This window comes from Elgaria multicarinata, chromosome 11 (genome assembly GCF_023053635.1).
Source record: "Elgaria multicarinata webbii isolate HBS135686 ecotype San Diego chromosome 11, rElgMul1.1.pri, whole genome shotgun sequence".
In the NCBI taxonomy this organism is placed as follows: domain Eukaryota; kingdom Metazoa; phylum Chordata; class Lepidosauria; order Squamata; family Anguidae; genus Elgaria; species Elgaria multicarinata.
Genome location: NC_086181.1, coordinates 36,922,786 through 36,941,872, shown reverse-complemented (window position 1 = coordinate 36,941,872; position 19,087 = coordinate 36,922,786). Strand labels below are relative to the sequence as shown.

The window sequence follows — 19,087 nt, the reverse complement described above, 5'->3', positions numbered from 1 at the left end:
CAGCTAAAACACCCAGGGTTCATCTACACCAAGCAGGATATTCCACTATGAAAGTAGTATGAAAGCAGTATATAAAAGTCAGGAGCCACACGACTGCTTTCTAGTGGGATTGAAGTGCACTGACAACAGTTGGGGCCCATGACACTTCTACACCAAGCAGGATGTAGCTCTATGAAAGCGTTATATGGTATGTGTCATGGGCCCCAACAATTGTCAGTGCACTTCAGTACTGCTATAAAGCAGTAGTGTGGCTCCTGACTTTTATATACCACTTTGATATGGGAATATCCTGCTTGGTGTCGATGAGCCACACACATACACACACTTTGAGTGTCATAGCATATATCAAAAGAAAGGACGTGTAGGGTTTGAATCTGATCATTTTCATTGCATTCATTGCATGGAAACATATTGATGTTGCAATTGATGTCACAGGATGATTCCAGACAAGACTTTCATGGTGTCGCTGACCTGCCTCATTCGTGGAATTGGCGGGGTGGGGGGCAGATGATGTCTTGCACTTGTAATCTCCCTGTGTCTTCTCACCCATCTTTTTTCGTATCATAGACAGCCTGTTAAGAATCAAAAGATGGCAGAAATGCACAATGCCTTCTGATAGCAAGCACTCGAAGCCCTCTAACTAGAAGCAAACACATTTAACCACAGTAAACAATCCATTTTATTAAATTTAGGAAACAATTCTAACTCCACTGGAAACTTTCCAAATAAACTTGTGTGTTCCATGCCACGCAAAAGGAACAGTCAACATCTTTGTAATGCTGTGTGGTTGGCAGGCAATGAATAAATTCCTCACAGCCCCTTCCCACAGGTTTCGAGGATCTTGACTGGACAGTAGAAAACCTGGAAGAGTTTCTCTTCTGACTCTGAATATATTTGCATTCTATCTCTTCAGTGTGTATTTGTTTGTTTATTTGTTTCCTCTTGACTCCTCCCATTCACTTCAGCAGTCTTACCCTTCTCCTCAGCAACCTGCCCAGTGCCTCCTTCACTTGATCGTTCCTCAGAGAGTAGATCAGGGGATTGATAAATGGTGTGATGACGCTGTAGAAGAGTGTTATTGCTTTTGTAAGCTCTGCCTGGCTTTCTCCACCTGGAATTAAATACATCCCTCCAACTGAACCGTAGAAAAGGGCCACCACCAATAAGTGCATCGATATGGTGGAGAAGGCCTTACTACAATTGCCCTGGTTAGCGGTTTTCATGAGGGTGAAAATTACAATGCCATATGATAATATAACAAAGATGACATTGCCTAAAAACAGAGCATGCACAACAATTTGGCAAAGAAAAGGAACATTTCCGAGTGGAGGGCAGGCCAGGGAGAGGATTGGCCCAGGATCACATACAAAATGGTCAATGATGTTAGGTCCACAGAAGGATAACTTGGATATCAAAGTCACTGGGATAATGTACCCCAAGAATCCAATGACCCAACATGCAGCCACCAGGCAATAGCAGGAATTCGGGGACATGATCTGTGAGTAGCGGAGTGGGTGGCAGATGGCCAAGTACCGATCAAAAGCCATGGCTGAGAGGAAGAAGAATTCTGTGGTGCCAAGTGAGAATACGATGTAGAACTGGAGGAAGCAGGCGTGGAAAGAGATGATGCCATGAGGGGACGCCAAGTCAAAGAGCATGCGGGGCACAGTGGTGGTCACATAGCATATCTCCAGCCAGGAGAAGTTGCTCAGCAAGATGTACATAGGCAGCTGTGCCAAGTGGGTGTCTAGGAATACCAATGTGATGATGGAGATGTTCTCAGCTAAAGTGAGCATGTAGAGGATGGTGAAAAAAATGAGGAGCAGGAACCGCTTCTTTTGCCCACCTCCAAATCCCAGCAAAACGAATTCCTGGATAGAAGTCCCATTGGCCAACATCATCTGGAATAACATAGCAAAATCTCTATCATCTACTCGATGGAGGAGGAATAATACCATACGCTTATCTGCCCATCTGTTTCCATTGAAAGATGAAGGCTAACCAGATCAGCTGCTCAGGGATTACAATTTGCATCAATAGAGAAGGCAGTAGTTGATACAAACAAGATACAACCGAATTAGTGCACAAGGCACACAACTACTATAGTATGAAAATTAGAGTCAAAGATAGGGTGAACAGTTATGACAAACAGTAGGTTTTATAACAACAAAAATTCAACAATTTTGTAACAAAAGCAATCTTAACAGATAACATAAAAGTAATGAACAAATGCATGGTGTACAATAGTAATAATCTACAGTGTTGAGACACAAATAAGTCTCTAGAGTATTTTAACCAAAAAACAACAATACAATGTAATATAATTATAGGAATTCACAGTGTGAAGACACAAAATGGTCTCTTCAGTGTTTTTAAACCTTTAGCGTTAAGACACAAAATAGTCTCTTTCGTGTTCTTTAAACCTTTAAACAGGCTACCAGTTTTTTAAAATCCTGTTTTCGCAGATGCTTCATCAGAGACACACACACACCCAAAAAATTGAAAATCCAATCATAATATTGTTGGTGCAAAAATCCAATCATAATATTGTTGACACACCACCATCTATAGGGCAAATGCCATGGAGAAAAGGGGAGAGTTCAAACACAGACTAATGGACTCAATATCAATACAGACTATTCAATTTATTTGGGTTAACCACGGCTGATCGCCAATTAGTTATCAGCCTTTCACTGATTAAAAAAAAGCCTTTGAATGAACTAACAGCCACCAGCTGCTATTAAGAATATTCTGCTTGAGGCATTTGGCCAGGTTTTCAAGGTTGGAGTTTCTCTACTCCTTTACTGATGAAAATACTATTGTTTAATGTTCACATCCAAGAATATATCTATACATATATACTTTTTTTTATGGTGATTATACATGGAATAGAGGTTTGAACTCTCCCCTTTTTCCCACAGCATTAGCCCTATAGATGGTGGTGAGTCAAAATTTCTTACACCAAATTGAATACTTCTTGCACCAACATTGTATCATGTCCCTTAAAACAATTTTCATGAGTTAGGTTTAATTACATTATTACACAATTCCAATTCCCCTACACTAAGAGATGTTCAAAAAGAACAGTACTGAAAATTTTACTAGTAAGTTTCCATTCAGTGAGAATGTCCTGGAGACTTCACCCATCCTTTTAATATTAGCTTTATTGACATATTGTCCTTTGCTTTAGCAATAGCTCGTTTTCTGTACCTCAGCAGGCGTTAGAACGTTGATCCATCCAGCAGGTAGTTCACCAGATGAGCTGTTACAGAATTTGTGGGAGAAGGACAGTGTTCCCTGTGCATCGCACGGGTGCTCATCTGCAGGATTTACGGAGGGAAGAACAGACCGGACCATATTGTGTGTTTGGTGGCAGAACAAGTCACCATGTAGATATATGCAGGCCAGAGCTGAAATGCCACCGACTCATTCTTTTGATCGATGACAGAATGAACCTTGGGAATATCTCTCCCAGGAACAATACCATTTCATGACTGAAACAACATCTCTCAGGAGACAGGTTTCTACTTATGCCAAAACATCTGAGAAGGGGGGGGGGGATTCCAGAAAATGTTTGTAACAATTTTCTCCCATCTCCCTGAAGAAGATGTCCATTTTGCCAAATATTCTCCAAATATCATCTGCTGGGGGGGGGGGCTGTTGCCATTTCCATTTCCCCCCTCCCACAAGAATAAGAATAAGAATAAGACTAATTAATACATTTATTTCTTACCCACGCCTCCATTTTGATCGAGGCAGAGAACAACAGTAAATGGTGAAATACAAAAAACTGAATTAAAACATAATATACATTGTTAAAACATTCTAAAAACATTCTAAAAACATCTTTAAATTCCACTGGATAGGGCTGCCAGAAGAGATCAATCTTTATAGCTTTCTTGGATGCTAGTAGACTGTTAAGTTGACGAGTCTCCTCCGGCAGGCCATTCCACAGTCTGGGAGCAGCAGAAGAGAAGGTCCTCTGGGTAACAGTTGTTAATCTAGTTTTTGCTAGCTGAAGTGGATTCTTCCCAGAGGACCTGAGTGTGTGGGGTGGATTGTACGGGAGAAGGTGATCCCGCAGTTAGCCTGGACCCAAACCATGTAGGGCTTTAAAGGTAATAACCAACACTTTATACTTTGCTCAGAAACTCATTGGCAACCAGTGAAGGGATTTTAAAATTGTTGTCATGCAAAATGTCAAGTTGGCTGCCAAATGTTGCTACACATCTCAACATTCTGTTCTTTTTTACATGGAAAGGAAGGTTTCATTCACATTTGGGAAAGCACAGAAGTCTGCAATTCTAAAAGCCAGCCAGTTGAAGCAGAATTTGTGTACATGATACGAAGTCATCAACACACACGCACAGCCCATACACTCATACACATTCTGGCATGACCATTATTGTCCAGACTTAGTCGACCTTCCTTTTCAATTTACATTAAGGCTCTAAGATATTAGCACTGGAGAGTCACTAGGAAAATCTACTCATCAGTGGTTGCTGAGTTTCTCTACACACAGGAAAAATCCTGCATCTAACCGTGGCTTTTGTCTTTGCAGTAATACCACCATTGTGATGTGTTCTTTCATGCGCAACCACATGATTTGTTCCTTTCTCAGGAAGGCCCCATTGTGTTTTAATGAGACAACACAATCTAGCCGGCTTTCCTGTGTGGTTGGGCGAGTGGGGGAAGTGGTCCACCACTACCTGGAATCAGGCTAAGGCAGTTTGGACCCAATCCTCTTCACCTCAGGCTGACCTGGAACTGCCTTGTATTTGCACGAGGCAGGCCAAATCAGCTCACCTCAGCTCGGATTCGGAGGTTCAGTCCAATGTGGTGCACAGCCCACGTGACAATGGCACTGAGCAGGTCAACTCCATGATTGCTGTTTTTATGCTTTTAAATTTTTGTATATTTGTTTTTAATGTTCAGTGTTTTTAACTTTTGTAAACCGCCCAGAGAGCTTCAGCTATATACCCCCAAGCTACGAACCTGTTCCTTCTGGTGGAGTACAACCCCATCCAGAACAGGTTGAACATCCACTGTATGATCAGAAGAACCACCCACTAACAGCATCTCAGTCTTGTCTGGATTGAGTTTGTTTGTTTATTTATTTGTTTATTTATTACATTTTTATACTGCCCAATAGCCGAAGCACTCTGGGCGGTTTCAGCTTATTAGCCCTCATCCAGTCCATTGTTGCAGCCAGGCACCGGTTCAGCACATCCACAGCCTCACCTGATAAAGATGAGAAGAAGAAATAGAGCTGTGTGTTATCAGTGTACTGATGACAACACACTCCAAAACTCCGGGTGACCACACCCAACGGTTTCATGTACATGTTAAACAGCATGGGCGGACAAGACTGACCCCTGTGGAACCCCATACTGGAGAGTCGACAGGGCTGAGCAATGCTCCCCAAGCACCACCTTCTGGAGTCGGCCCGCCTAGTAGGAGCGGAACCACTGCAATGCAGTGCCTCCCACTCCCAACTCAGCCAGTCGTTCCAGAAGGATACCATGGTTGATGGTATCCAAAGCCAGGATTTTTAAAAAAAAGAAAAGAAGAAGAAGTCATCCCAAAACTTACTGACTTTTTCAGGAGTAAGTATTATTAGCAAACATCATTTAAAAACAAATCCAAAAGAAAAAGAAAACATCCAATCTTGCTCAGGGGAGGGTGAAGTCAAAAGGTTAACTGGGACAATGGGAAGTTTCCTTCCTGAAGCTCCCCTTCTGGAGCCGACCCGCCTAGTAGGAGCGGAACCACTGCAATTTATTTTATTTTATTTATTTATTACATTTTTATACCGCCCAATAGCCGAAGCTCTCTGGGAGGTTCACAAAAATTAAAACCACAGTAAAACACCAACAGTTTAAAACACAATTACGAAATACAGTACAAAAAGCGCAACCAGGATAAAACCACACAGCAAAGTTGATATAAGATTAAAATACAGAGTTAAAACAGTAAAATTTAAATTTAAGTTAAAATTAAGTGTTAAAATACTGAGTGAATAAAAAGGTCTTCAGCTGGCGATGAAAGCAGTACAGTGTAGGCGCCAGGCGGACCTCTCTGGGGAGCTCGTTCCACAGCCGGGGTGCCACAGCGGAGAAAGCCCTCCTCCTAGTAGCCACCTGCCTCACTTCCTTTGGCAGGGGCTCACGGAGAAGGGCCCCTGTAGATGATCTTAAGGTCCGGGTAGGTACATATGGCTGAAGGCGTTCCTTCAGATAACCTGGCCCCAAACCGTTTAGGGCTTTAAATGTCAATACCAGCACTTTGAATTGGGCCCGGACCTGGACTGGCAGCCAGTGAAGTTGTAAAAGGACTGGCGTAATGTGATCTCGCCTGTGCCTCCCACTCCCAACTCAGCCAGTCATTCCAGAAGGATACCATGGTGGATGGTATCCAAAGCCAGGATTTTTAAAAAAAGAAAAGAAGAAGAAGTCATCCCAAAAGCAACTTACTGACTTTTTCAGGAGTAAGTATTATTAGCAAACATCATTTAAAAACAAATCCAAAAGAAAAAGAAAACATCCAATCTTGCTCAGGGGAGGGTGAAGTCAAAAGGTTAACTGGGACAATGGGAAGTTTCCTTCCTGAAGCTTAAATTTATTTTTTATTTATTTTTATTTTATTTATTACATTTATATCCCACCTTTTCTCCTCCAAGGAACCCAAGGCGACATACATAATCCCTCCTCCTTTCCATGTTATCCTCACAGCAACAACCCTGCGAAGTACGTTGAGCTGAGAGTCTGTGACTGGCCCAAAGTCACCCAGTGGGTTTCCATAGCCGAGTGGGAACTAGAACCCGGATCTCCTGACTCCCAGTCCGACACTCTAGCCACTACACCACACTGGCTCTCCATATATAGATGTGGTTGTGTGGAAGAGTGGATATGGTTTTTCTTTTAAGTCATCACAAAAGCAACCTTCTCAGGAGTAAGCCAGACTAGCAAACCCTACTTAAAAAAACAGAACGTAGTTCTTGGTCAGCGGCAGCTGAAGCTGAAAGGAAGGGCCTACCTCCTCCCCTCTGGGTCGAACTTTCCTGACAGAAACTTTCCATTCCTCTGAAGTCATTTTTATTTATTTATTTATTTATTACATTTATATACCGCCCCATAGCCGAAGCTCTCTGGGCGGTTTACAAAAGTTAAAAACAGTAAACATCAAAAATACACAAAATTTAAAACCATCAAAAACTTTAAAACAACAGTATCCATTTGAAAACAACAGTTCTGAGGTCCGTTAAAAAAACAAACTTAGCATTGTTAAATGCTGTTAAATGCCTGGGAGAAGAGAAAAGTCTTGACCTGGCGCCTGAAAAATAACAGTGGTGGCACCAGGCGAGCCTCAGCGTGGAGATCATTCCACAGTCGGAGATCATTCCACATTTTTCTCCCCCCTGCCCCGTCCCCCAGTCATGCTGCACATTTAGGACACACTGAATCCCAAAACACCTGGAAGTCGAAATGCAAGGGAAATCCTTCACAAAGGGACTTTGCAAAAATATGGGTTTACAGCAAGAAAAACTGGGACTGAAACAGGTTTGGGGTACTGTCATGTGTCACGCCCATGCATGGGGTGCAGTAGCACCACAGTAAATTCTTCCTGTAGATCATTAATGACTCTACCACATTTCTATACCATCCCTTAGCTGAAGCTCTCTGGGTGGTTCACACACAAAATTAAAAACTATTAAAATACATTATATAAAGTATAAAACCATTCATGTAAGGACATAAACAGATAGCTCACACAACAAGAACTTGACAAAAGCACACAAAGGTGAGGTGAGTAATAATAACTAGCTCCACTACTATGTGGAACCATGACTTAGGCATAGTAAAGAACATTGGTGGTCGTGGAGGTGGAATGGCTGAGGCTGCTGAGAAAAACTGCTTCTATTGCTGCAGGCTACTACTACCACTGTTAGTAATGTGAAATTACTACTGCCAATGCTATGAAGTAAGAAGTAAAACCTTTTAAAATGCATCAGAATGGGAGCACTATCTCCACAATCCAGCCCACCCTTCCACCTTCAGCAGCTAATTGTACAGAAAATAAATAAACAGATCCAGCATTTACTGCAGATAACGCCCACTGCTTTCCCTAAATTAACCCCTTCTTTCTCAAAAACTTGACAAATGCTTGCTTCACCTGATCATTCCTGAGACAGTAGATCAGGGGGTTAAGCAAAGGGGCAACCTCAGAGTAGAAGAGAGTGATCATTTTAGTGTTCTCAGTATGACTTTCTCCACTGTGTCCTATATACATAGCAGCTACAGACCCATAGAAGAGTGTCACAACAGCTAGATGGGAAGAGACTGTAGAAAAGCCCTTGATACCACTGCTTTGGCTAGATGTTTTCACCAGGGTGAAAACTATACCTACGTATGAGACCGCAATGAACAGAAAGGTAGCCAGAATTAGAAAAGAAGTGATGATGTAGCAGAAGAGGGGGAGGTACCCCAGTGGGGGGCAGGCCAAGGCCAGGAGTTCAGCAGAGTCACACGCAAAGTGATCAATGGTGTTCGAACCACAGAAGGACAACCTGGAGATCAAAAACACCGGCACAACATACCATACGAAGCCAATGGCCCAACAAGCAGCCACTAGGACATAGCAGAAATTTGGGGTCATAATTTGTGGGTAGCGCAGTGGATGGCAGATGGCCAAATAGCGATCTAGGGCCATGGCTGAGAGGAAGAAGCATTCACTGGTGCCAAGTGAGAAGAAGACGTAAAACTGGAGGAAGCAGGCATGGAAGGAGATGACACCACCTGGGAAGGATAGGTCAAAGAGTATCCGTGGCATAGTGGAACTTACATAACATATTTCCAGCCATGAGAAGTTGCTCAGCAGGATGTACATGGGGAGATGGGACAAGTGAGCATCTTGAGTTACTAGCATGATGATGATGAAGTTCTCAGCCAAAGTCAGGGTGTAGGCAGCTGTAAAGAAGGTCAGGAGAAGAAGGCGCCCCTGTTGCCCAACTCTGAAGCCCAGCAGAATAAATTCCTGCACTGTGGTCCCATTATGAAGATCCATCTGGAGCACACAGAACCAGCCTGGGAACAGGCTGATTTTAACTTTTTCTATGGTAATCTACGTTATACTGTCTGATGCTTGTTATGGATGAAGCATGTTGATATGGTATGAGTTTTCCTCATACTTGGGCCATACAATGGCTTCTGAAATAAGAACCATAAGGCTGTTAATTTGCAAAAGAAGGAAGCCAGTATGGCTGAAGAATTGCTGGGTTGTTATCTTGTAATTCATTCTTTATAGCAATAAGTAACATTGTCATAAGTGAGACACCAATAAGAGAAGGATACTCTTACTTTAGCGTTCCTTGATATATTTCTCTTTATTTGAACTCTCTTCATCCACTGACATGTTTCACATTTAGAAGCAGCAGTTGGTCATGGTGAAGATATCTGAATACCCACCATGACAGTGAGTAATTGTGTTTGCAACAATGCTGAGGGTGCACTCAATGCAAACCTGTTTCCTGGATGAGCCCCCAGTGCTGTCCTCTTTGCAAAATCCCAGTAGCCATCAGCTGCTGACAATTCATCAAAAATTGACCAGAGATTCCCCCACTCCCACCCCAATGCATCTCAGTTGACTTTCTGCCTTGACCTAGCTATCTGGGGGTTAAATATGTACAAAACAACAATACACACGTCTATTGGTAAAGTCCTCATCTTTCAGGTTGTCCTTCAGAGGTCACAGATTAGCAAATTGAGCCCTCCTCTCATCTTTTGAGTTGGCTATAAACCAAGATTTATGTACCAGAGTAGCATATAGCAACATGCTCCACCCAGCCAGAGACACACAGAAGGCAAAATTTCAGGGACGGAAGAGCAAGTTTTCTTCTTTGTATTATGCCCCTCAAAGTTGACCCGTGGTGGTACAGAGAGAAGAGGCTGCATTGTAGGGTGAGCTTGGACAGCTTGGTTGTGGGTTATGCAGTGAGCTTGAGTCAGTTTTTTAAAAGGCTTGCTTAAGCTTTCATCTAACAAAGGAATGGCCCTTGGGAACTAGTCCATCGAGGCTGGTTCTGCTGTGCAATGAAATCACCCCTCAGAGATTGCTGAAGAAACCGTAATTTAAAATAACTTTGTTTTCCTATGTAATAAGCCCTCCAAATAGGTGGAACAGAACCGTCTGATTTTCACATTCCCCCTTTCCCCTTTTAACATGGAATTTTATTTTGGAATAAAGTCAACATGCACAACAACAAAACACAGTTACTTATTGGGGAGAAAAGAAAATGGGCCCCCCAGCTCCGATGGGCCCAGTGCTCCTACAGAGCACTGCACCCCATCCGCCGCTTTTCCCAGCTACTCACGTGTAATTGAGGTAACCGGGGAAAGCGGTGGAATGGGCTACACACTCGCGGTCTCGACCTCAGCCTGAGACCGTGGGAAATACTGGGCTACAACTGTAGCCAGATACCCCAGGCCCAGGCAAGGTTGACCCCTGCCTGAGTCCGGCAGCCCCTGTGTGTCATCTGAATGCACAGGGGCAAGCCCGGGCTAACCCATGGTCTAGCAAGGCCCTCAGTCTCAGTCTCTTCAAGTAATGTTTGTTCTGTTCTGGGTGCCCAGACATTTCTCCTGCAAGAAAGAATGCGTCATGAGTGTTTGCCTGGTAGTACTGACCAGCGAAATATAGGGCCCCTTCTTTTTTAAAATAAATAAATGGTGGTGTACTCTCCATCATTTTCCCCAATGTATGGAAGGATCTTACCTAGGTTAGAGGGGATACAGTGGCCATTGAATCTGGATAATTCTTTTGTTCCCCATGTATGAGAAATTCCATGGCAAATTGTTTAAGAAAAAGTTGGTAAGCCAGCATAGAGTTTTTCCATATTTTAGAGGAGAGCTGGGAGACTTTTGGGGTCCATAAGTGTTTGAGTGCTCTGCAAATTTTGGAGTGCTTGTGGGTAGTGTTGTGGTAGAGCCAGGACTTCTATGGACGGGACACTGGAGTTTGGATGGTGGGTTTGGGGGGGGTTGTTTCTGAAAGCAGGGGTACTGTTGCCATCTGCTGCTTCCACCTTCCATACATCATCATTCCCTTTGAGCTTAGGTCAAGGGTAGCCTACCTTCTTCAGCCCATAGTTTTATTTAAGAATTTGCTAAAAGTTCCTGAGCACCACCATAAAATGGCTGCCATGGACGATGTGGCAAAGGACTTCCTTTTCAATTTACATTAAGGCTCTAAGATATTAGCACTGGAGAGTCACTAGGAAAATCTACTCATCAGTGGTTGCTAAGTTTCTCTACACACAGGAAAAATCCTGCATCTAACCGTGGCTTTTGTCTTTGCAATAATACCACCATTGTGATGTGTTCTTTCATGCGCAACCACATGATTTGTTCCTTTCTCAGGAAGGCCCCGTTGTGTTTTAATGAGACAACACAATCTAGCCGGCTTTCCTGTGTGGTTGGGCGAGTGGGGGAAGTGGTCCACCACTACCTGGAATCAGGCTAAGGCAGTTTGGACCAAATCCTCTTCACCTCAGGCTGACCTGGAACTGCCTTGTATTTGCACGAGGCAGGCCAAATCAGCTCACCTCAGCTCGGATTCGGAGGTTCAGTCCAATGTGGTGCACAGCCCACGTGACAATGGCACTGAGCAGGTCAACTCCATGATTGCTGTTTTTATGCTTTTAAATTTTTGTATATTTGTTTTTAATGTTCAGTGTTTTTAACTTTTGTAAACCGCCCAGAGAGCTTCAGCTATATACCCCCAAGCTACGAACCTGTTCCTTCTGGTGGAGTACAACCCCATCCAGAACAGGTTGAACATCCACTGTATGATCAGAAGAACCACCCACTAACAGCATCTCAGTCTTGTCTGGATTGAGTTTGTTTGTTTGTTTGTTTATTTATTTATTACATTTTTATACTGCCCAATAGCCGAAGCACTCTGGGCGGTTTCAGCTTATTAGCCCTCATCCAGTCCATTGTTGCAGCCAGGCACCGGTTCAGCACATCCACAGCCTCACCTGATAAAGATGAGAAGAAGAAATAGAGCTGTGTGTTATCAGTGTACTGATGACAACACACTCCAAAACTCCGGGTGACCGCACCCAACGGTTTCATGTACATGTTAAACAGCATGGGGGACAAGACTGACCCCTGTGGAACCCCATACTGGAGAGTCGATGGGGCTGAGCAATGTTCCCCAAGCACCCCCTTCTGGAGCCGACCCGCCTAGTAGGAGCGGAACCACTGCAATGCAGTGCCTCCCACTCCCAACTCAGCCAGTCGTTCCAGAAGGATACCATGGTGGATGGTATCCAAAGCCAGGATTTTTAAAAAAAAGAAAAGAAGAAGAAGTCATCCCAAAAGCAACTTACTGACTTTTTCAGGAGTAAGTATTATTAGCAAACATCATTTAAAAACAAATCCAAAAGAAAAAGAAAACATCCAATCTTGCTCAGGGGAGGGTGAAGTCAAAAGGTTAACTGGGACAATGGGAAGTTTCCTTCCTTAAGCTTATATTTATTTTTTATTTATTTTTATTTTATTTATTACATTTATATCCCGCCTTTTCTCCTCCAAGGAACCCAAGGCGACATACATAATCCCTCCTCCTCTCCATGTTATCCTCACAACAACAACCCTGCGAAGTAGGTTGAGCTGAGAGTCTGTGACTGGCCCAAAGTCACCCAGTGGGTTTCCATAGCCAAGTGGGAACTAGAACCCGGATCTCCTGACTCCCAGTCCAACACCTTAGCCACTACACCACACTGGCTCTCCATATATAGATGTGGTTGTGTGGAAGAGCGGATATGGTTTTTCTTTTAAGTCCTCACAAAAGCAACCTTCTCAGGAGTAAGCCAGACTAGCAAACCCTACTTAAAAAACCAGAACGTAGTTCTTGGTCAGCGGCAGCTGAAGCTGAAAGGAAGGGCCTACCTCCTCCCCTTAGGGTCGAACTTTCCTAACAGAAACTTTCCATTCCTCTGAAGTCATTTTTATTTATTTATTTATTTATTTATTTATTACATTTATATACCGCCCCATAGCCGAAGCTCTCTGGGCGGTTTACAAAAGTTAAAAACAGTAAACATTAAAAATACACAAAATTTAAAACCATCAAAAACTTTAAAACAACAGTATCCATTTGAAAACAACAGTTCTGAGGTCCGTTAAAAAAACAAACTTAGCGTTGTTAAATGGTGTTAAATGCCTGGGAGAAGAGAAAAGTCTTGACCTGGCGCCTGAAAGATAACAGTGTTGGCACCAGGCGAGCCTCAGCGTGGAGATCATTCCACAGTCGGAGATCATTCCACATTTTTCTCCCCCCTGCCCCGTCCCCCAGTCATGCTGCACATTTAGGACACACTGAATCCCAAAACACCTGGAAGTCGAAATGCAAGGGAAATCCTTCACAAAGGGACTTTGCAAAAATATGGGTTTACAGCAAGAAAAACTGGGACTGAAACAGGTTTGGGGTACTGTCATGTGTCACGCCCATGCATGGGGTGCAGTAGCACCACTGTAAATTCCTCCTGTAGATCATTAATGACTCTACCACATTTCTATACCATCCCTTAGCTGAAGCTCTCTGGGTGGTTCACACACAAAATTAAAAACTATTAAAATACATTATATAAAGTATAAAACCATTCATGTAAGGACATAAACAGATAGCTCACACAACAAGAACTTGACAAAAGCACACAAAGGTGAGGTGAGTAATAATAACTAGCTCCACTACTATGTGGAACCATGACTTAGGCATAGTAAAGAACTTTGGTGGTCGTGGGGGTGGAATGGCTGAGGCTGCTGAGAAAAACTGCTTCTATTGCTGCAGGCTACTACTACCACTGTTAGTAATGTGAAATTACTACTGCCAATGCTATGAAGTAAGAAGTAAAACCTTTTAAAATGCATCAGAATGGGAGCACTATCTCCACAATCCAGCCCACCCTTCCACCTTCAGCAGCTAATTGTACAGAAAATAAATAAACAGATCCAGCATTTACTGCAGATAACGCCCACTGCTTTCCCTAAATTAACCCCTTCTTTCTCAAAAACTTGACAAGTGCTTGCTTCACCTGATCATTCCTGAGACAGTAGATCAGGGGGTTAAGCAAAGGGGCAACCTCAGAGTAGAAGAGAGTGATCATTTTAGTGTTCTCAGTATGACTTTCTCCACTGTGTCCTATATACATAGCAGCTACAGACCCATAGAAGAGTGTCACAACAGCTAGATGGGAAGAGACTGTAGAAAAGCCCTTGATACCACTGCTTTGGCTAGATGTTTTCACCAGGGTGAAAACTATACCTACATATGAGACCGCAATGAACAGAAAGGTAGCCAGAATTAGAAAAGAAGTGATGATGTAGCAGAAGAGGGGGAGGTACCCCAGTGGGGGGCAGGCCAAGGCCAGGAGTTCAGCAGAGTCACACGCAAAGTGATCAATCGTGTTCGAACCACAGAAGGACAACCTGGAGATCAAAAACACCGGCACAACATACCATAGGAAGCCAATGGCCCAACAAGCAGCCACTAGGACATAGCAGAAATTTGGGGTCATAATTTGTGGGTAGCGCAGTGGATGGCAGATGGCCAGATAGCGATCTAGGGCCATGGCTGAGAGGAAGAAGCATTCACTGGTGCCAAGTGAGAAGAAGACGTAAAACTGGAGGAAGCAGGCATGGAAGGAGATGACACCACCTGGGAAGGATAGGTCAAAGAGTATCCGTGGCATAGTGGAACTTACATAACATATTTCCAGCCATGAGAAGTTGCTCAGCAGGATGTACATGGGGAGATGGGACAAGTGAGCATCTTGAGTTACTAGCATGATGATGATGAAGTTCTCAGCCAAAGTCAGGGTGTAGGCAGCTGTGAAGAAGGTCAGGAGAAGAAGGCGCCCCTGTTGCCCAACTCTGAAGCCCAGCAGAATAAATTCCTGCACTGTGGTCCCATTATGAAGATCCATCTGGAGCACACAGAACCAGCCTGGGAACAGGCTGATTTTAACTTTTTCTATGGTAATCTACGTTATACTGTCTGATGCTTGTTATGGATGAAGCATGTTGATATGGTATGAGTTTTCCTCATACTTGGGCCATACAATGGCTTCTGAAATAAGAACCATAAGGCTGTTAATTTGCAAAAGAAGGAAGCCAGTATGGCTGAAGAATTGCTGGGTTGTTATCTTGTAATTCATTCTTTATAGCAATAAGTAACATTGTCATAAGTGAGACACCAATAAGAGAAGGATACTCTTACTTTAGCGTTCCTTGATATATTTCTCTTTATTTGAACTCTCTTCATCCACTGACATGTTTCACATTTAGAAGCAGCAGTTGGTCATGGTGAAGATATCTGAATACCCACCATGACAGTGAGTAATTGTGTTTGCAACAATGCTGAGGGTGCACTCAATGCAAACCTGTTTCCTGGATGAGCCCCCAGTGCTGTCCTCTTTGCAAAATCCCAGTAGCCATCAGCTGCTGACAATTCATCAAAAATTGACCAGAGATTCCCCCACTCCCACCCCAATGCATCTCAGTTGACTTTCTGCCTTGACCTAGCTATCTGGGGGTTAAATATGTACAAAACAACAATACACACGTCTATTGGTAAAGTCCTCATCTTTCAGGTTGTCCTTCAGAGGTCACAGATTAGCAAATTGAGCCCTCCTCTCATCTTTTGAGTTGGCTATAAACCAAGATTTATGTACCAGAGTAGCATATAGCAACATGCTCCACCCAGCCAGAGACACACAGAAGGCAAAATTTCAGGGACGGAAGAGCAAGTTTTCTTCTTTGTATTATGCCCCTCAAAGTTGACCTGTGGTGGTACAGAGAGAAGAGGCTGCATTGTAGGGTGAGCTTGGACAGCTTGGTTGTGGGTTATGCAGTGAGCTTGAGTCAGTTTTTTTAAAGGCTTGCTTAAGCTTTCATCTAACAAAGGAATGGCCCTTGGGAACTAGTCCATCGAGGCTGGTTCTGCTGTGCAATGAAATCACCCCTCAGAGATTGCTGAAGAAACCGTAATTTAAAATAACTTTGTTTTCCTATGTAATAAGCCCTCCAAATAGGTGGAACAGAACCGTCTGATTTTCACATTCCCCCTTTCCCCTTTTAACATGGAATTTTATTTTGGAATAAAGTCAACATGCACAACAACAAAACACAGTTACTTATTGGGGAGAAAAGAAAATGCATTGGTTACAATATTTAGTAAACATGGATATGCAAGTGGACAATTCCAGTAAAACAGCCTATGGAGTATGTCATTAACTCTTAAGAGTATTTGGATGTCAATATTATGTTGCTGGATCTTAATAAGAAAATAAAGCATCTGAATTCAATTGGAATGTGATCAAAGGATACCGTGTAGCCAAAAGCGGTGCTCATTTGGGGGATGTTTGGTGTCCAAGGCCTCTGGCCTATCACACTCCTGCCTCTGTGCAAGGACATCCTTGTCTCCTTCCGTTTTGAGTAGCTGCCTGGTTGCCTCTGGGAAGATAAGGATGACATGGAGAAAGACATGAATTATGGGCAGCAGCTAGAGAGGTCTAGTCCTGTGACTTGGTACTCACTTATGGTTGTCATAGTCATGTTTGAATTGATTTTATCTGTACGCTGCCCTGAGATCCCAATGATGTAGGGTGGGGAACAAATGTTTTATAAATAAATAAATAAATAAATAAATGTTATAGGAAGGGTGTTGCCATATCCCCAAATCACTCTTCCATTTATAATTTCACTCCTGTCATATTTCTACCCACCAAATGGAAAGATTCCCAATGGAAATGTCTCAGGACCTTGCTAGACCTACCGCATTATCCGGTGCTGAGGAGTGGCCAACGTGCACTAGAAGTAGTGCGGGCTGTCGCTCCTTTCCACACATTAGATGCAACGGGCTGCACAAAAGCCCCATCGCATCCGCCATTTTTTTCGTTTTAAAGGGGATGTATGCGCAGGAGCGCACCACCGCTTAAGGCAAGTTTTTTTTTAAAAAAAAAAAGGAGTTCCCCGCTCTCCCCCTCACTTTGATTCCCCCCTGGCTCCAATCTTCCCCCCCATCTCCCCCATCTCCAATCTTCCCCCCCATCTCCCCCCGGCTCCAATCTTTCCCCCCCCCAGCTCCCCCCAGCTCCGATGGGCCCAGTGCTCCTGCAGAGCACTGCACCCCATCCGCCGCTTTTCCCAGCTACTCACGTGTAATTGCGGTAACCGGGGACCGCAATTGCGGTAACCGGCTACACACTCGCGGTCTCTAACTCAGCCTGAGACTGTGGGAAATACTGGGCTACAACTGTAGCCAGATACCCCAGGCCCAGGCAAGGTTGACCCCTGCCTGAGCCCGGCAGCCCCTGTGTGTCATCTGAATGCGCAGGGGCAAGCCCGGGTGTTAGCCCGGGCTAACCCATGGTCTAGCAAGGCCCTCAGTCTCAGTCTCTTCAAGTAATGTTTGTTCTGTTCTGGGTGCCCAGACATTTCTCCTGCAAGAAAGAATGCGTCATGAGTGTTTGCCTGGTAGTACTGACCAGCGAAATATAGGGCCCCTTCTTTTTTAAAATAAATAAATGGTGGTGTACTCTCCATCATTTTCCCCAATGTTTGGAAGGATCTTACCTAGGTTAGAGGGGATACAGTGGCCATTGAATCTGGATAATTCTTTTGTTCCCCATGTATGAGAAATTCCATGGCAAATTGTTTAAGAAAAAGTTGGTAAGCCAGCATAGAGTTTTTCCATATTTTAGAGGAGAGCTGGGAGACTTTTGGGGTCCATAAGTGTTTGAGTGCTCTGCAAATTTTGGAGTGCTTGTGGGTAGTGTTGTGGTAGAGCCAGGACTTCTATGGACGGGACACTGGAGTTTGGATGGTGGGTTTGGGGGGGGGTTGTTTCTGAAAGCAGGGGTACTGTTGCCATCTGCTGCTTCCACCTTCCATACATCATCATTCCCTTTGAGCTTAGGTCAAGGGTAGCCTACCTTCTTCAGCCCATAGTTTTATTTAAGAATTTGCTAAAAGTTCCTGAGCACCACCATAAAATGGCTGCCATGGACGATGTGGCAAAGGACTTGTGCCTAATAACTGAGTACAAGGCAGGGATGGGATCTGAAACCCAACATATTAAAAAACTCCACAGTTTTCAGTAGCAACAGAAAACTATTTCAGAGTGATCCCAACTGATGCTATGAAAATGTATTATTTTTCTTCCTTTTTAGAAGTAGTAGTGGTAGGGCTCTTTGGCCAGTGCCAAGAAAGGTATTTGGGAGTACATTGGAGCCTGGAGGCACTATGTTGCCTACCCCTCACTTCTGCAATCCTCCCAGTAGCTGTTTGTATATGGGGTGGTGGCAGCGAGATTTTCCATCAACAAAATATTGGGCTGCTTTGAATGAGCGATTTATAGCATGCCCGTGACTAGCCACTAATGGAAGTTCATGGGACATTTTGATGATGTTGTGAGCTGTCTGTGCATCTCCCACTCCTTCTCCTGGTTATTGCATTTCTAAGAGACTGTCATTTTATTATTATGGCAACCCTGAATGGGTTTTAGCCGAATACAAGTCATATATAAAATCAAATACAACAAATACATCAATACATATATTACATTATATTACATAGTATTATTCTACATATGGTTTCTGATAGGACGCCATTTGAATTATCATAGTTCTTAAAGTACATCTTTATTCAAAAAGGCTTTCCTGATTTTTGCCACATTCACTGCAAAATAGGCTAGATTCAACAATATAGAATTCATTGTGGGAAGATGGACGATTTTGTCCCCGTCTGTGCTGTGGGCCATTTGATCCAAATACCTTGCTAAATATCTATTCCTGGGGGTCTCATATAATCTGCAATCTTCAAGTCATTATGAATGTGGAATAAAAAGCAGGAAATAATACTATGAAAGTGGTATATGGAATGTGGATTGTGCCCCAACAGTTACCAATGCACTTCATAAAATCATAGAATAGTAGAGTTGGAAGGTGCCTACAAGGCCATCGAGTCCAACCCCCTGCTCATTGCTGGAATCAAATGTATATTGGGTTCCCAGGTAGTCACCCTTC

At 43.4% G+C, this 19,087-nt stretch overlaps 3 protein-coding genes across 3 annotated transcripts; all 3 read right to left on the bottom strand.

Moving 5' to 3' along the window:
* Nucleotides 1-956: 956 nt before the first annotated feature.
* On the bottom strand, nt 957-1,901 carry LOC134405722 (olfactory receptor 11H6-like). Its single transcript, XM_063136969.1, has one exon. It carries the CDS (start codon nt 1,899-1,901, stop codon nt 957-959), a length of 945 nt encoding a protein of 314 aa, XP_062993039.1.
* A 6,223-nt stretch (nt 1,902-8,124) lies between these two features.
* Nucleotides 8,125-9,063, bottom strand: LOC134405721 (olfactory receptor 11G2-like). The gene has a single exon (XM_063136968.1). The coding sequence runs from the start codon at nt 9,061-9,063 to the stop codon at nt 8,125-8,127; it is 939 nt and encodes a 312-aa protein (XP_062993038.1).
* A 4,984-nt stretch (nt 9,064-14,047) lies between these two features.
* LOC134405720 (olfactory receptor 11G2-like) lies at nt 14,048-14,986 on the bottom strand. The gene has a single exon (XM_063136967.1). The coding sequence runs from the start codon at nt 14,984-14,986 to the stop codon at nt 14,048-14,050; it is 939 nt and encodes a 312-aa protein (XP_062993037.1).
* Between the last annotated feature and the right edge of the window lie 4,101 nt (nt 14,987-19,087).

Excerpts from the sequence above, each read along its gene's own strand:
- LOC134405722 (XM_063136969.1), bottom strand. The coding sequence starts at position 1,901 with ATGATGTTGGCCAATGGGACTTCTATCCAGGAATTCGTTTTGCTGGGA.
- LOC134405721 (XM_063136968.1), bottom strand. The coding sequence starts at position 9,063 with ATGGATCTTCATAATGGGACCACAGTGCAGGAATTTATTCTGCTGGGC.
- LOC134405720 (XM_063136967.1), bottom strand. The coding sequence starts at position 14,986 with ATGGATCTTCATAATGGGACCACAGTGCAGGAATTTATTCTGCTGGGC.